The sequence below is a fragment of the Rhineura floridana genome, chromosome 7 (genome assembly GCF_030035675.1).
Source record: "Rhineura floridana isolate rRhiFlo1 chromosome 7, rRhiFlo1.hap2, whole genome shotgun sequence".
NCBI classification, from domain to species: Eukaryota; Metazoa; Chordata; class Lepidosauria; order Squamata; family Rhineuridae; genus Rhineura; species Rhineura floridana.
The window spans coordinates 87,611,120-87,625,084 of record NC_084486.1 but is presented as its reverse complement, the minus strand read 5'-3'; the positions used below and the strand labels follow the sequence as shown (position 1 = coordinate 87,625,084).

The window sequence follows — 13,965 nt, the reverse complement described above, 5'->3', positions numbered from 1 at the left end:
TGGATGTGTATTGTAGGGGTAAAGAATCCAGCATAAGTGTATTCTTCTGATGTGCCGCCCATAACTCTTCAATGTACCAGCTATTCTACTGGTTGAGTATTTTGCCAGCATATCTGTCATGCTGGTGACATATCTGGCATTTTGCCAGTGTAGCAAGGCTTCTGCTGACTCCTGTAACCCTGAACCAGTCTAGGACTAAGCCCAAGCCCATATGCCCTGTGCTCCTAGATCCTTGAACCCTTTCTTTCTCCTGTAACAAAAAAGTATTTCTTTCCTTCCCAAATCTGAGGATTAAACTGATGCCTCTGCTCCTGTTGGATGCTGCCCTGAGCTCCTGCTGGGAGGAAGGGCAGGATATAAATCAAATAATAAATAAATTAAATAAATAAATGGTGGCCATTTTTGCATTTGAATACTCCTTCTGTCAGAACAATTCCATCCATTTTCTTTTCTTTTTTCTGGGAGAGCTCAATTTCCAGAAGTTTGGCAGAGCAATATGCAATACTGCAAGCTAGTATATCTATGTGGCACGGGAAACATCATGTTAAAAAACCTTACATTTAGGCAAGCCAGTTGTTAGTAACTGTCCTGTCCTGGTTTAATTGGGAGCAGGTGGGGTAGCAGGTTTCAGATGTTAGAGTTTTCACATCTTGCCTAGTTACAGAGACCTGCTTCCTCTCCAACAATCAATGTGATTCGAGCAAGGCTGAAGTCCCTTGAGCATGGGAAAGAGGTGAGCTCAATTCTGTATGTATACATTACTGTGTATAAGCAGTGGCTGCTTGCAATTTCATGTTCTCCTTTTTATCATGAAACCTCTGAATTTACAAACTTGCATTTTAGGTTTGTGTTGTGTGTCTACATCTTGGTGCCCCAAACCCATTCCCAAAGAATTTACCAAGAAGCCACTGTCGAGATGGTTCACTTTTCATCTAACTGATAACAATGCACTAGTAAACACAGCTCAAAGGTTAATGTTAGACCCCAAACTGCCCAGAGTAGGCTATTTCTGTTGGCATCATTGGTGAATGAAAGGAAGATGTATAGGGAAACAGCAAAGCTAGAAGAGTGGGATAAAAATGGTTCTTGGCCTTAAATCTTCCCTTTTTCAAGGATTCCAGATCAGGAAGTAGAGGCGAAGTGTGGACTGTTGGTGATATTTGTGCGTGGCCCCGTCATTTCACTATAGTTACAAGCACATTCAGTACAAATGTACTAATTATTCTCCTTCTGGCACAGGATTCTTGTAAACACACTGTATTCCATGGGACCTCCACGAAGGAGTCTTCCATTTGAAGATCCACTCAATGGTGTATATGCGCAGCAAAGACTTGCAGAACTGTGGATAATGCCTGCTACTCCCAAGCTGTGAGCAAAGTGTCAGGACTCCCTTATCCCTCTAATCTCACTTACTGGAGCCTGGCCTACAACTGCATGTCTGCCAAAATAGCAGACTCTCCTACTGAACATGAAAAAACCACTATTCAACCACCTGTCTAGCATGAGAATGGACTGGACAGTATCTGCAGTGTAGCTTCCCTTTGAAGAGGTTGTTGTTTTGTATTCTTTGTTTTTTCAGCAGTCCATCTTTCTATCAACTGTCTGTGACTTGATTTATACCTTCCTGTTATATAGCTGGTGTTTGTTTGTTTGTTTGGCCAGGCTTTTGGTGTGTGTACCATTTCATTTACTCTGCAACTCCTGTTAGTATCCACAATGGAGTCAAGCTTTCAGACCCTCTTGGCAGCTAGGCTTATCTCAGTATTCCTATGTATGGAAGTCTCTGTTATGGTTATTGATGGGATTGAAGAAGTAGCTATACTCTTAACTGTCTCTTGCAGATTGCAGCGATCTGCCTCAGGCCTGTAACTTGGTTGCACCAAGCTCAATGTCTGAGCTATCCAGACTTAGACATTTTAAAGCAGGGATGGGGAATCTGTGGCCTTCTAGATGTTTTTTGGACTCAGGCACCCATCAGCCCAGCCAGCATGGTCAATCATCAGGGAAGATGGGAGCTGAAATCCATCAGCTTCTGGAAGGCCACAGGCTCCCTGTTCCCATTTTAGGCCAAGTGCTAAGAGCAATTGTAGTAGGAAATAATTTCTGAAAACTGCCCTTTTAAAAAAACAACCAACCAAGGCCTTCTTAGCTGAATTCTAGCATGTCTAGTGAATCACCTGTAACATGATTACATCTTTCTCTTCACAAAGACAGCCAATTCTGTTGCCACATACACTTGCCTTCAGCATGCTACTGTTATTCTTCCATCAGTGTTGATTGCCAGGACAACATTGTGGCTGAAGTTCTGCCTGAAGGAGTCTGTCTCGCTGTTCCCTACCTGTCATGTTCCCATTGTTTGTGGCCCAGGCTCTGCCACACATTTCTCAGACAGGACAGGTGGCTGACAGTTTAATGATCTCCTGGAAGTGCACTAAAAAAGAGGAACTTACTAATGTGGAAGGGCATCTGAATTGCCCACTAGGAAGGAGGGAGAGGCTGTCAGACTAATAAAAGAAATGTTCCCTTTCCTTCTGTCAGCAAGAAAAGGGTGCAGGTGGGAGGATGGTGCAGTGTGGCAGCAATGCTGTAATCTGTCTGGAAGGAAGGCCACAACAGCACTGTGACAAAGACCTGAAGCTGCTAAGCATCCCCCTGCTCCTAAAAGAACAAGAACATGTGACCCTCCAGGTGATGTTGGACCAACCACCCCATCTGTACCAGTAGCCATACTGGCTGGAGCTGCTGGGAGTCAGAGTCCAACAATATGAGGGCTACGGGTTCTGTTCCTGGTAAGCTGCTTTTGCCTAAGTGGTGGAGAAATTTGGCACAAAGGCTAGTTTGGTTTTGCGAAGACAGCATATATTTGGATTCTTTAGATATGTGAGGATTGAGCTCCTTTTTTATTATTTTAAAAAGACAGTCTTTTACATCTGTGTCAGGACCATGTCAAATAAATGTCTTTCTGTACACAGAGTGTTCTGTTAGAGCAGGGATGGAGAACCTGTGGCCTTCCAGATGGTTTTAGACTAAGGCTCCCATCATCCTTGACCATTGGCCATGCTGGCTGGAGCTGTTGGAGTTGGGAGTCCAACAACCTCTGGAGGCTCACTGTTTACCCACTCCTATGTTACAGGTTGGGATTCCTCATATCCCCCACAGCCATGCTGGTAAATAGCCTTAGCCAAAGAAGTAGTAAGCTGCTAACACTTGTGAGGACATAGGCAAGACAGAGAAGTGCCACAAAGTGTGAAGGCCAGCAATTATTGTGGGTAAAAACAGCTCAAGCTGTTCTAGATCTTAAACTTGGGTCATTCAAATCTTAGCAGTATTGAAAGTAAAAGCAACTCTAGTGTCGTTGCTGATCCTGGAAATGGGACTGTCCCCAAGACCTTTCGTGTTCTGTTCTTCTCTTATCTGTACTGTGGACAACCTCTACTTATTTATGCAAAGTAACAATGTCAGTAAATAATATGTTCTTTCTTTTGGTGTATTGTCTTTCCCTCTGTTAATGTGAAATCCCTACATTAAATACTCTTTGGTATTGGTGCCTTGTTAACAGGATCTCGGTTAATTTCTTTTACACACAATGTGGGTCAGTGGAAGAGATAGGGAGTCTGTAACCATGTGTATATTGACTTTAAAAGTGTGTGCTCCTGGTTTGGCCAGGAGACATCTGTGTAGCAAGTACCATCATATAAGGCAGGGGTGTGGCCCTCCAGGTGTTGGGAGTCCAGCTCCCATCATCCCTGGCTTTTGGCCATGCTGGCTGGGACTGATAAGTTAAAGTACATAGGTTAACAATGTGAGAAAATTAACATTCCTTTCACAAACTGAGGTACAGCCATGGTAATTATTTATTGATGTATTTGCATAATGTATATCCTGCACTTTCAACATACATTTCTACATTCCCAAGATGTCTAACAGAGCAAGAAACAACAACAACAACAACAATAATACAATTTAAAACACAAACTCAAAAGGCAACAGCTAATTCAAATTGATGGTGAGATCAAACTGCTCTAACCTTATTTTATTTATTATTTATTTATTAAATTTATATCCCGCCCTTCCTCCAGAAGGAGCCCAGAATACTTACATTAGCACTTTTTTAAAGGTCTAGGAAAACAATTTTTTTTGCCTGGCAGCTAAATCATGGTAATGAGGTATCTAGGCAGCTCTCCTCTGAGGGCATTCAAAAGGTGAGGAGCCACCATAGGAAAGGCTGTCTCCAGTGCTACATTTTAGAAAGTGGGTGCACGTAGGAAAAGGCCTTTCATTCTACTGATTCTATTAAAGTAATGCAGGATGGCCAGCAATTTTGGAATAATTGCACTCTGAAGATTGTTTTTTGAAAGACAGCTTATTAGAGACAGAATATCACAAAGGCTTAGCCAAAAGGAAGTTAAAAATGCATATCTAGCTCATTGGCTTTACTTCTTGTATTTAATCTTACTTAGAGTGGCCTTGCTCACAACTTGATTAGTTATATATTATCAAGTCGTGGTTCCTGTGAGGAAATAGTTTGAAGTTATCACTTGCAAAGAAATGACTGGAGATGTTACTATCTCAGTCATTGTAATGAGGTTTGGGAACATTTGAATACAGGCCACACGCCAGTCAATGCAAATGTCTTGAGGTGAAATAAAGCTTTCTCTGTGTGTGTGTGTGTTATTTGCCAGCATATTACTCCTACGTGTTCCTCTTGCAAAAGCAAGCAGAGAAACCTTTCAAGGACTGCAGCAAAAGAAGACTCTAAGGTTCCATTAATACTTATTTAAAAGTAGAGGACTATACAGTGTGAATTTATGGAGAAGGCAGAGGGTTAAAGGGGCTCCTTTGTGAGGAGTGAGTTACAATTAAAAAAAAAAAAAGCCAAGAGAATGGAAGGGGGAGAAGGAAATGAGCACATGAAAAACAAATAAGTAAATGTTAATTATTGGAAGTTTTAGGGGAACAGTCCATACATAGGAAAAGCTGAATAAAAGGGGAAGAAAGATGGATTGGTGACAGAGTGGTATAGGTTCTTAAGAAAGGAAAAGGGACTAATGGTTGCTATTTTCTTGCTCATTCGGGGTCAAACTTTTGGTGCAAACTAACTCATCTTCCCGGGCTTGTCAGGCCTATGAGATGAGGAAACATTTTGTTTAGCAGATCTGTGACTAGTCAGAGGCAGTCCTGTTTTTTTTTGGGGGGGGGAGATGTGTTGTTGGTTCAGATTTGCTAGCCTCATTCAGCAATCTTTCTCATACATAGAAAGAATAGAGTGTTTAAAGAACTATTTTAGTGGTCCATATATGGAGCAGAGTGACTGGGAACCTGAGCAGGAGCACTGTATACTGCAACATTTTGTTGCAGGTCCCACTTATTATGGTTGGCAAAGGGCAGCCACTCCTCTGGCAGCAGGGTCCACTGAAAAGCTGTAATGTACATAGTTCTCCATTATGATGAGGTAAGGCATATTGCAATCAAATCAAATGAATGAACCATATTTTGTAAACTCATCAGTTAAAGCAGCCTTTCCCAACCAGTGTGCCTCCAGATGTTGTTGGACCACAACTCCCATCAGCCTCAGCCAGCATTGCCAATGGTCAGGAAAGATGGGGATTGTGGTCCAACAACATCTGGAGGCACACTGGTTGGGAAAGACTGAGTTAGAGACTACTAACCCAATTACACAGTAGCAATGATTAATAAACAACAAAACACAAATGACCAAATCCCCAGCATTGTTGATTATGTAGCAACCGCTGCTGTTGCAGTTTTTCAAGCCAATCCACTCTGCTGCAGGCATCGCCACTTTCCCTTTTATTTCTGCCAACTGATTTATCTGTTTGCTTTTCTCCCTTCAGTTATTCCACAGAATCAGTCTTCCACAGAAGATTCCTTCTTCAGCAGCCCTTCCTCCTCCAACTATCACCAACCAACTTTTTCCTCCTTTTGCTCTTTCCTAGGATTCTATGTCCTTCCCTTTACTTAGCCTAGCATTCTATAACGGTAACGAAAGTAGACATTACAGAAGGCCTCAAAGAGACTGTAAAACAAGGGTGGGGAAACTGTGGCCCTTCAATATAATGTTGGACTACAATTCCCATCAGCTCCAGCCACCATGGCCAATGGTCAGGGATGATAGATGTTGTAGTCCACCATGAGCTAGAACAGGTTTCTGTCCCTGCTGTAAAAGGGCCCCAGAAAAGGCATTCAGGAAAGGATGGAATATGTATGAGGTTATAGCTACAGAAAGAAGCTTATTCCCAGGATTAATCAGGTGGCGAACCAAGACAATAATCCAGAGAGAATCCACCACACATCTAGGTGAGGCCTAATAAGGGGGAAAGGTGTAGCTAGACGCCCTGCTAGCATACCAGAGAGCAGCATATAAGGAAATAAATCCACAAACTGCTTGGAAGTTTTTTGGGGGGAGGTGTTGGTAGGTGTTAAAAGATATAGAACTGGCCAGACTTTAAAAATATAGCAATATAAAGCATTTTCCTCACAGGCCTTTATAAAAATGTGCTGCTTTATAAACATCCAGCTTCAGTAGGTATTACAGAAATACAACAGCAAATATGCTGGGCTTGGAGCAGGCAGATTTCAGACTTGTGGAATTTACTTGTTTTGTTTTAAGAATCCTGAGGTCTACCAGCTGGAACTACGTGCAAACTAACAAGGCCAATTCAAAGAGGAAGGGCTATAAATCAATCACAGAGGACATGCTTTGCATGCAGAAGGTCCCCAGTATCTACAGCTAGGGCTGGGAATGACCCCTCTCTAAAACCCTGTCAGTATAGACAGTACTGCACTAGATGGACCAATGGCCTGGCTCAAGGCAACTTCCTATTATATATGTTCCTAATTACTAACTGCCCCATGTGCCATACACTGGGAACATTGGCACATAGAAATACCAATCTACATCTGATCTACTTCAGATCAGACAGTCATACTTTGTGGGGATGAGACTTTGTCATGCAATCATCCAGTGAGCCACTGATAGATCCAGATCTACAGCCGACCCCTGTAAGCAATGCCACTTTTAAAGCATCAGAATGGCTGAAATCTTTGAAGTTCTTTGCAGCCTAGCTGGCTGATATTCAAAATGATCTGAGGGGATCAGAGATATCCTGAACTGCAACCATACCCTGGAGAATGACCTAGGGAAAGGTCCCAAAGCTATTTTCATGGATAATGGAATGTCATGACAGTTTGTAAAGTCATGACAACAGTGGTGATAGGATCTGAATGCGGACTGCCTTCCCATGTGTGCAAGCATTCTGCTTCATATAGTGACTGACGGTGTCTGTTTATAATTGGATTGAATGACCAGATACTTATCAGCCAATTCCCTTTCTCTGATACTAAGTTCTAAGAAATACTTTATTCTTGGGGGGGGGGGAGCCTGCTGTGGAGCCACAAGAGGGAGCTATTTGCTCATCCTTGCCTTGTGATGTTCTGTCTACATACCTGAGCATAGCTGTGCTGGTAAGCAAAAGGGATAGTGACAAGACATAGACTGATAATGACTATTATCATTCTAGAAACCACTGGGGACAAAATTTACCTATGCCTGGCCAGTTCTATCCCTTCAGCAGCGGGGACCTACGATTTATTTTCTTTCCATTGACTTTCCTTCTCTTCTTCACTTGTTACAAACTGCTCCACATTCTTTATGTGAGAAAGCATGGCCCATACACACCAACCTTGTGACAGGCTACATGCTGAAATGCAGTGGTGCAGTTCCTGATGCAGACGAAGCCCAATGGCCCTGTAGCAGTTATTAATGACTCCCATCCCAAGACCACCTTCTAACTAGCCATAAATATAGAGAAGACAACTCCTTGGCATCTTCATTAATAAAGCAGGACAGAACTATTATGTCTCCCTCACTTGTTGGGCCAGGAAAAGGATGTGATGGTGGCCGTGCAAAGGAAAATCGAATGGAGTTGGACAGCAGCAATGTGATGCCCAGTGCATTTCCTTTGAATCCTTCCTGCCCATTCTGAGAGCCAAGGCAATAAGGAAAAACCTTTGGGAACCAAGTACTCTCCAAAGAGGCATGAGTTTATTGCAGTAAAAGTGCAGTGTTTGACACTGTGGATAAATATGCCAGACATACTTGGCAACAGTGAGTGGAAAGTTAGCCTAATAAGCAGTAAATTATCCCACTCTTTTCTTGAGGATAATGAATTTCTCTAAGCACAGGAAGGGAGAGAGAGGAAGAAAGTATAACTGAGTACAAACAGGGCCTCTGGCTTTGAGATTCTGCATGGAACAGTGACTGGATTTCCACAAATTTGTCACATGTGTGGAATTTGATCCATTTTGTGTAAACTATGGCTAGAGTGCAGTGGGGGAATAGCTGGCATATTCTGCAGCATGTGTTAGAAACCCTAGTGTAATAGGAGTATCCAAGGGTTCTGGAACAATGTCCACATACAGTTGGAGCCAGTTCGCTGAGCCACCCAAGTGGTGGGATCTTTCCTCTTGTCCTTAGGAAATAAGCTAAGAATCAAGATGACAAATAAATACTTTTTCTAGGCTAAGATACAGCTACAGTCCATTACCCAAACAACCGTGAAGCCCCTTGGTAGGACCAAAACAAATCCCAGAAGCTATGGCAAACATTGACTTCTGCTGTAGCTGCTAATGTGCTGCATTACATAACTGGATGGTTTTAAAAGCTGAAGTAAATCCCTCTTGGAAGGGAGGTATTGTATGTTCTGACGACAATATCAGAACCAAAGGAGATGGAAATCCACATATTTAGCAGATATTGTAAATGCTTTGCTTTAATCTACCTTTGCAGACTGAGCTAGGGAAGATGTAAATTCCACCTCCTTATACATGTTGTTGGCTACCACATGAATCAGCAACTGGTGGCTGGAACTGAGTCATATTAGTTTCGTTTCTTGTGTATTCTTTGTCTCTTTCTCTTTGAACCCTAGCACAAGCAAATATATATCTTTTTTACTTCCATTGCTTTGTTGTTGTTATGTGCCTTTAAGTCTATTACGACTTATGGTGACCCTATGAATCAGTGACCTCCAATAGCATCTGTCATGAACTACCCTGTTCAGATCTTGTAAGTTCACGTCTGTGGCTTCCATTATGGAATCAATCCATCTCTTGTTTGGCCTTCCTCTTTTTCTACTCCCTTCTGTTTTTCCCAGCATTATTGTCTTTTCTAGTGAATCATGCCTTCCCATTATGTGTCCAAAGTATGATAACCTTAGTTTCATCATTTTAGCTTCTAGTGACAGTTCTGGTTTAATTTGTTCTTTTTTTTTTTTTAATAATTTTTATTCAAATTTTTCAAAAGACAAACAAAACAAAGTCAAACAACAAAAACATAACAATACAACAAAAGAAAGAAAAATAAAATAGTTGACTTCCGATTTGTCGCAGATCAGCTATAAGTATATAATATATATCAAACCTGTCCCTTAATATATACATACAGGATCACTTTTCTCCATAGGCTATCTTAATTGTCAAATCCCAATATCATCATTTTATTTTGATCTTTCAACAAAAAGTCTAAGAGAGGCTTCCATTCCTTAAGAAATGTGTCTGTCGATTTTTCTCTAAGTAAACATGTCAATTTATCCATCTCTACTAAGTCCATTAATTTCAATAGCCAGTCTTCCGTTGTTGGTGTTGATTCCATTTTCCACTTTTGTGCATATAATAATCTTGCTGCCGTAATCATATATAATATTATTCTTCCATATTTCTTTTCTATTTGTTTATCCATAAAACCCAATAAAAAAAATTCTGGTTTTGACTGAATATTTATCTTTAGAATTTTTTGCATCATCCTACCTATCTGTGCCCAAAATGATTTTGCCTTTTTACACAGCCACCACATATGATAAAATGATCCTTCTTGTTGTTTACATTTGCAACAAACATTAGAAACATTACTAAACATTTTTGACAACTTTTCTGGAGTCATGTACCAACGATACATCATTTTATAGAAATTTTCTTTAAGATTATAGCATAATGTAAATCTCAAGCCTTTTTTCCACATATTTTCCCATTGATCCATTTGTATGTTATAACCAAAATTTTTTGCCCACTTTACCATACACTCTTTTACTTGTTCTTCTTCCATATCCATTTTCAGCAAGAGTTTATACATTTTCGCAATTGTATTTTCATCATTTGTACACAAACCTATTTCAAAATCAGATTTACTTATTTCAAACCCATACATTTTCTTGTCCATTTTATATCTTTCTAACAATTGTAAATAGGCAAACCATTGAGAACTATATCCTTCCTTTATCAGTTGTTCTCTCTCTTTCATTATATATTCTCCATGTACATTTTCTAATAGTTCTTGATAAGTTAACCATTTCTCTTTTCCAGCCATTTCTCTTCTGTAAAACGCTTCTTGACTTGAGACACATAATGGTATTTTCGAATAGAACCTTGGTTTATATCTATTCCATATTTTCAACAGAGGACGTCTTATAAAATGATTATTAAAGTCTACATTTACTTTTACTTTGTCATACCATAGATAACCATGCCATCCCCACTTCAGGTTATGGCCCTCCAAATCCAATAGTCTTTTATTCCTCAATAAAATCCATTCCTTTATCCAGACTAAACAGCAGGCAGCAAAATAAAGTCTCAGATTTGGTAATCCCAGTCCTCCTCTTTCTTTGGCGTCTTGTAGTAATTTAAATTTAACTCTTGGTTTTTTTCCTTGCCATACAAATTTAGAAATATCTTTTTGCCATTGTTTAAAAGGTAAATCAGAGGATATTACAGGTATTGTTTGAAACAAAAACATCATTCTCGGTAATACATTCATTTTTATCACAGATATTCTACCCATTAATGACAATTGTAGTTTATCCCATTTTAGCAGATCTTTCTTAATCTCTGTCCATAATTTTTCATAATTTTTATGAAACAACTTTGAATTTTTATTTGTCATAATGATACCTAAATATTTCAACTTTTTCTCTATTGTAAAATCTGTCTTGTCCATTAACTCTTTCTGTTCCCTTAAAGTTAAATTTTTCACCAACATCTTTGTTTTTTGATTGTTGATCTTAAATCCTGCTAACGGTCCAAATTCTTTTAATTTGTCCATCAATACATTAATTCCTTCCAAAGGGTTTTCTAATACAATTATCAAATCATCAGCAAATGCTCTCAGTTTATATTCTTCTTTTTTTATCTTTAATCCCGAAATCCTTTTATCTTGCCTTATATCTCTAAGCAGCACTTCTAAGACCAGAATAAATAAAAGAGGAGATAATGGACATCCCTGTCTTGTACCCTTTTGTATTTCACATGAATCCGTTAAATCTCCATTAACAATTATCTGAGCCTTCTGAGATGTATAAATCGATCTAATCCATTTTATAAAATTGTCTCCAAAATCCAAAATTTCTAGTGAATCATGCCTTCTCATTATGTGTCCAAAGTATGATAACCTTAGTTTCATCATTTTAGCTTCTAGTGACAGTTCTGGTTTAATTTGTTCTAACACCTATTTGTCTTTTTCGCAGTACATGGTATGTGCAAAGCTCTCCTCCAATACCACATTTCAAATTCAAATGAGTTGAACTTCCATTGCTACATAAATATTGACTTTGGTACCAACATTGTTCCCAGAAGAGGTGAGCTATATAATTGTCACAGTCAGTTTGCAACATTAGGTGACAATTTAGTGCAAAGCATAAGGTCTAAGATAGACCCATAAGCCTCCACCTGATAGTTTAGGAAACCATCTGTGAAATGAAAGGAGAGGCCAGGGCATTTTAAAATAATAGCTGTGTGTCCAAATGAACACCCAGTCCTAGCTTCTGGACACCCAGTGGACACAAATGGATACATAAAACTTAATAAATCAAGAACATAAATCCAGATTGGAAGCCACTAAAATACTGACCTGAGGTATGAAATTTTAGTGAAACTGAATAGAAACAGTAGTGCATAGGGGCACATTATACAGTAATTCTTATAAACTACCAGTCTTTCTGAAAAATTCCTTAACAAAATCTCTGACCCTGTACACTGTGATGTCTGGTTCTGTGCATCTTTTTGTGTTGTTAAGAATTTTGTTACAACTGGGTATGGACCATAAGTAGCAGCTTTTAATTTTAATTTGCTTTTTAATTCATGAATTTATTGGTGGGTGGGCAGGCTAGTAAGGATTTTGCTAGGCTAGTGACATGTGTAAATGCATTTGCAAGGCTGTATTCAATCCCGGCTTGGTTGCTGTTGTTTTAAAAGTTTGACCTCAATCTAAAGGTCAGGGCTTGTACATGGCAGAGAGGCTTCCATGTGCAAGTCATTAAAATGATAAAATGTACACCCAGTCCTTAAAAATGCCCTGGGAGAGTCTGCAACCTCTGTGATTTGACTGGCCATGGTGTTCTCATGTATTGCTAGCCAGATACTGGATCAGCCCATTCCTGAGGCTATGAGAACAATTAGTTCTAGGAGTGGATCTGGAACTGTGGTCACCTTACTGGTTTTGTGCCCAACTGACCTTCAGAAAGGAAATCCCATGAGCTGCAACTTCTCTTACTGCTGCAACACTGATGAGAAAAGGCCACATGATAGAGTGAAATGCTCACTTCTGTGCAACTCTTAACAAATACAGGGACCTCTTAGGGCTTGAGCTATGGGCTTGGGAAGCCTATGTGGGCAGCTGAGGCAGGAAGATGTTTCACAGATTGATTTGAGCTAACCAGCCAAGCCCCACTACAAAGGAAGGGAAGAAGGAAGAGGCAGGGGGGAGGGGGGATTTCTGTCCTCCTGAGGCCTGGATCCCTCCAAGTGGTCTCTTTCTGTGTGGCATAAATAGTCGACATGCTGAATGGCAGCCGCTCTTTGCTCGAAGGCACTGGAATTACAATCGCTGAGGGAGACCAGCAGGATGAAGATGAAACTTTGTCCAGAGCAGGCCCCACACTCCACTTTCCTAGCTACAGTGCATCTGCTATGTTGGCCTTAAGCCGTCTCCTATATCGTGCCCTGTGGGAAGGATTCCAGGAGATAGATGGAGGCAGGCAAGACCTTAAGGCTGGCTCCAGCTGGACTTTCTCCTCCTTCCACTCCACCCCAAGCCTTCTATTACCAGCTGAGCTGAGAAGGATCCTGATGAAAGAATGGTTATATTTTAATACTGTGGTTGTGTTTTTGTTAATGTATCATGACATTATTTGTAAGCTGCCTTAGAAGGATATGTATCCTGCGAGGTGGAAGATAAATAGTTGCAACAAACAAACAAACAAATGTATTTTGTTTGTTTTGAAATCTCATCTTTCCATTAAAAGAAATGCTCAAAGTGAGCTGATGATATGATCCACATGTTAAATCAACAACACCATACAAAATAATCAGCAATAAAAGAGAGACATTTCATCAGATAAAATTACTTTTAACAAGGCTGGGAGCACTGAAATGAACAGCTCAGTAGGCCAAATGTATGCAGAAAATAAATGTATTTGGTTGAAAGCCATCAGAGGGGAGGCAAGATGGGCCTCCCTTGGCAGGGAGTTCCAAATTCGAGGGGCATCTACTTTTCTGCATCTGCACTTTTGATGGATATGCAATATGCTTCATATCCATAAAGCAAAATGGTTCATACATTAGCTAAAGCATATCTATTAGTATAAATAGCTGTAGAAGCTGCATCTTCTGATCTAGAAGCCTTATCTTATATCTGAGCTCAAGGTGTGATTATCTAGTAATGAGATAAATTGTTCCGCATATACTTGAATATTTTGTCTTTTATTTACATGTTCTAAGACTCACTTTAGTACTGGAAAAAGACTCCAGAGCTGAGCCCTTTTGAGCCCCTTTTATTTGACCTTCCTTCTAAAATCTGCCACACTGCTTGCAAGCGCTCAGAGATGCTTTTTTCTCCCTCAACATCTTCTGGTTCCAGAGTGTTTAGTGGCTATAGGTCAGTGATTGGAAATTGACTTTTCC

At 40.1% G+C, this 13,965-nt stretch overlaps 1 protein-coding gene across 2 annotated transcripts in view; it reads left to right on the top strand.

The window, feature by feature from the left end:
- Window positions 1-3,546, top strand: part of ARHGAP19 (Rho GTPase activating protein 19) — a 30,547-nt gene extending 27,001 nt beyond the window's left edge. For both annotated transcript variants that reach the window (XM_061634406.1, XM_061634407.1), the window contains exons 11-12: window positions 659-733; window positions 1,240-3,546. In XM_061634406.1, coding sequence (XP_061490390.1) covers window positions 659-733; window positions 1,240-1,296 — 132 coding nt within the window. In that variant the 3' untranslated portion in view covers window positions 1,297-3,546. The remainder of the gene's footprint in view (window positions 1-658; window positions 734-1,239) is intronic.
- Window positions 3,547-13,965: the final 10,419 nt, after the last annotated feature.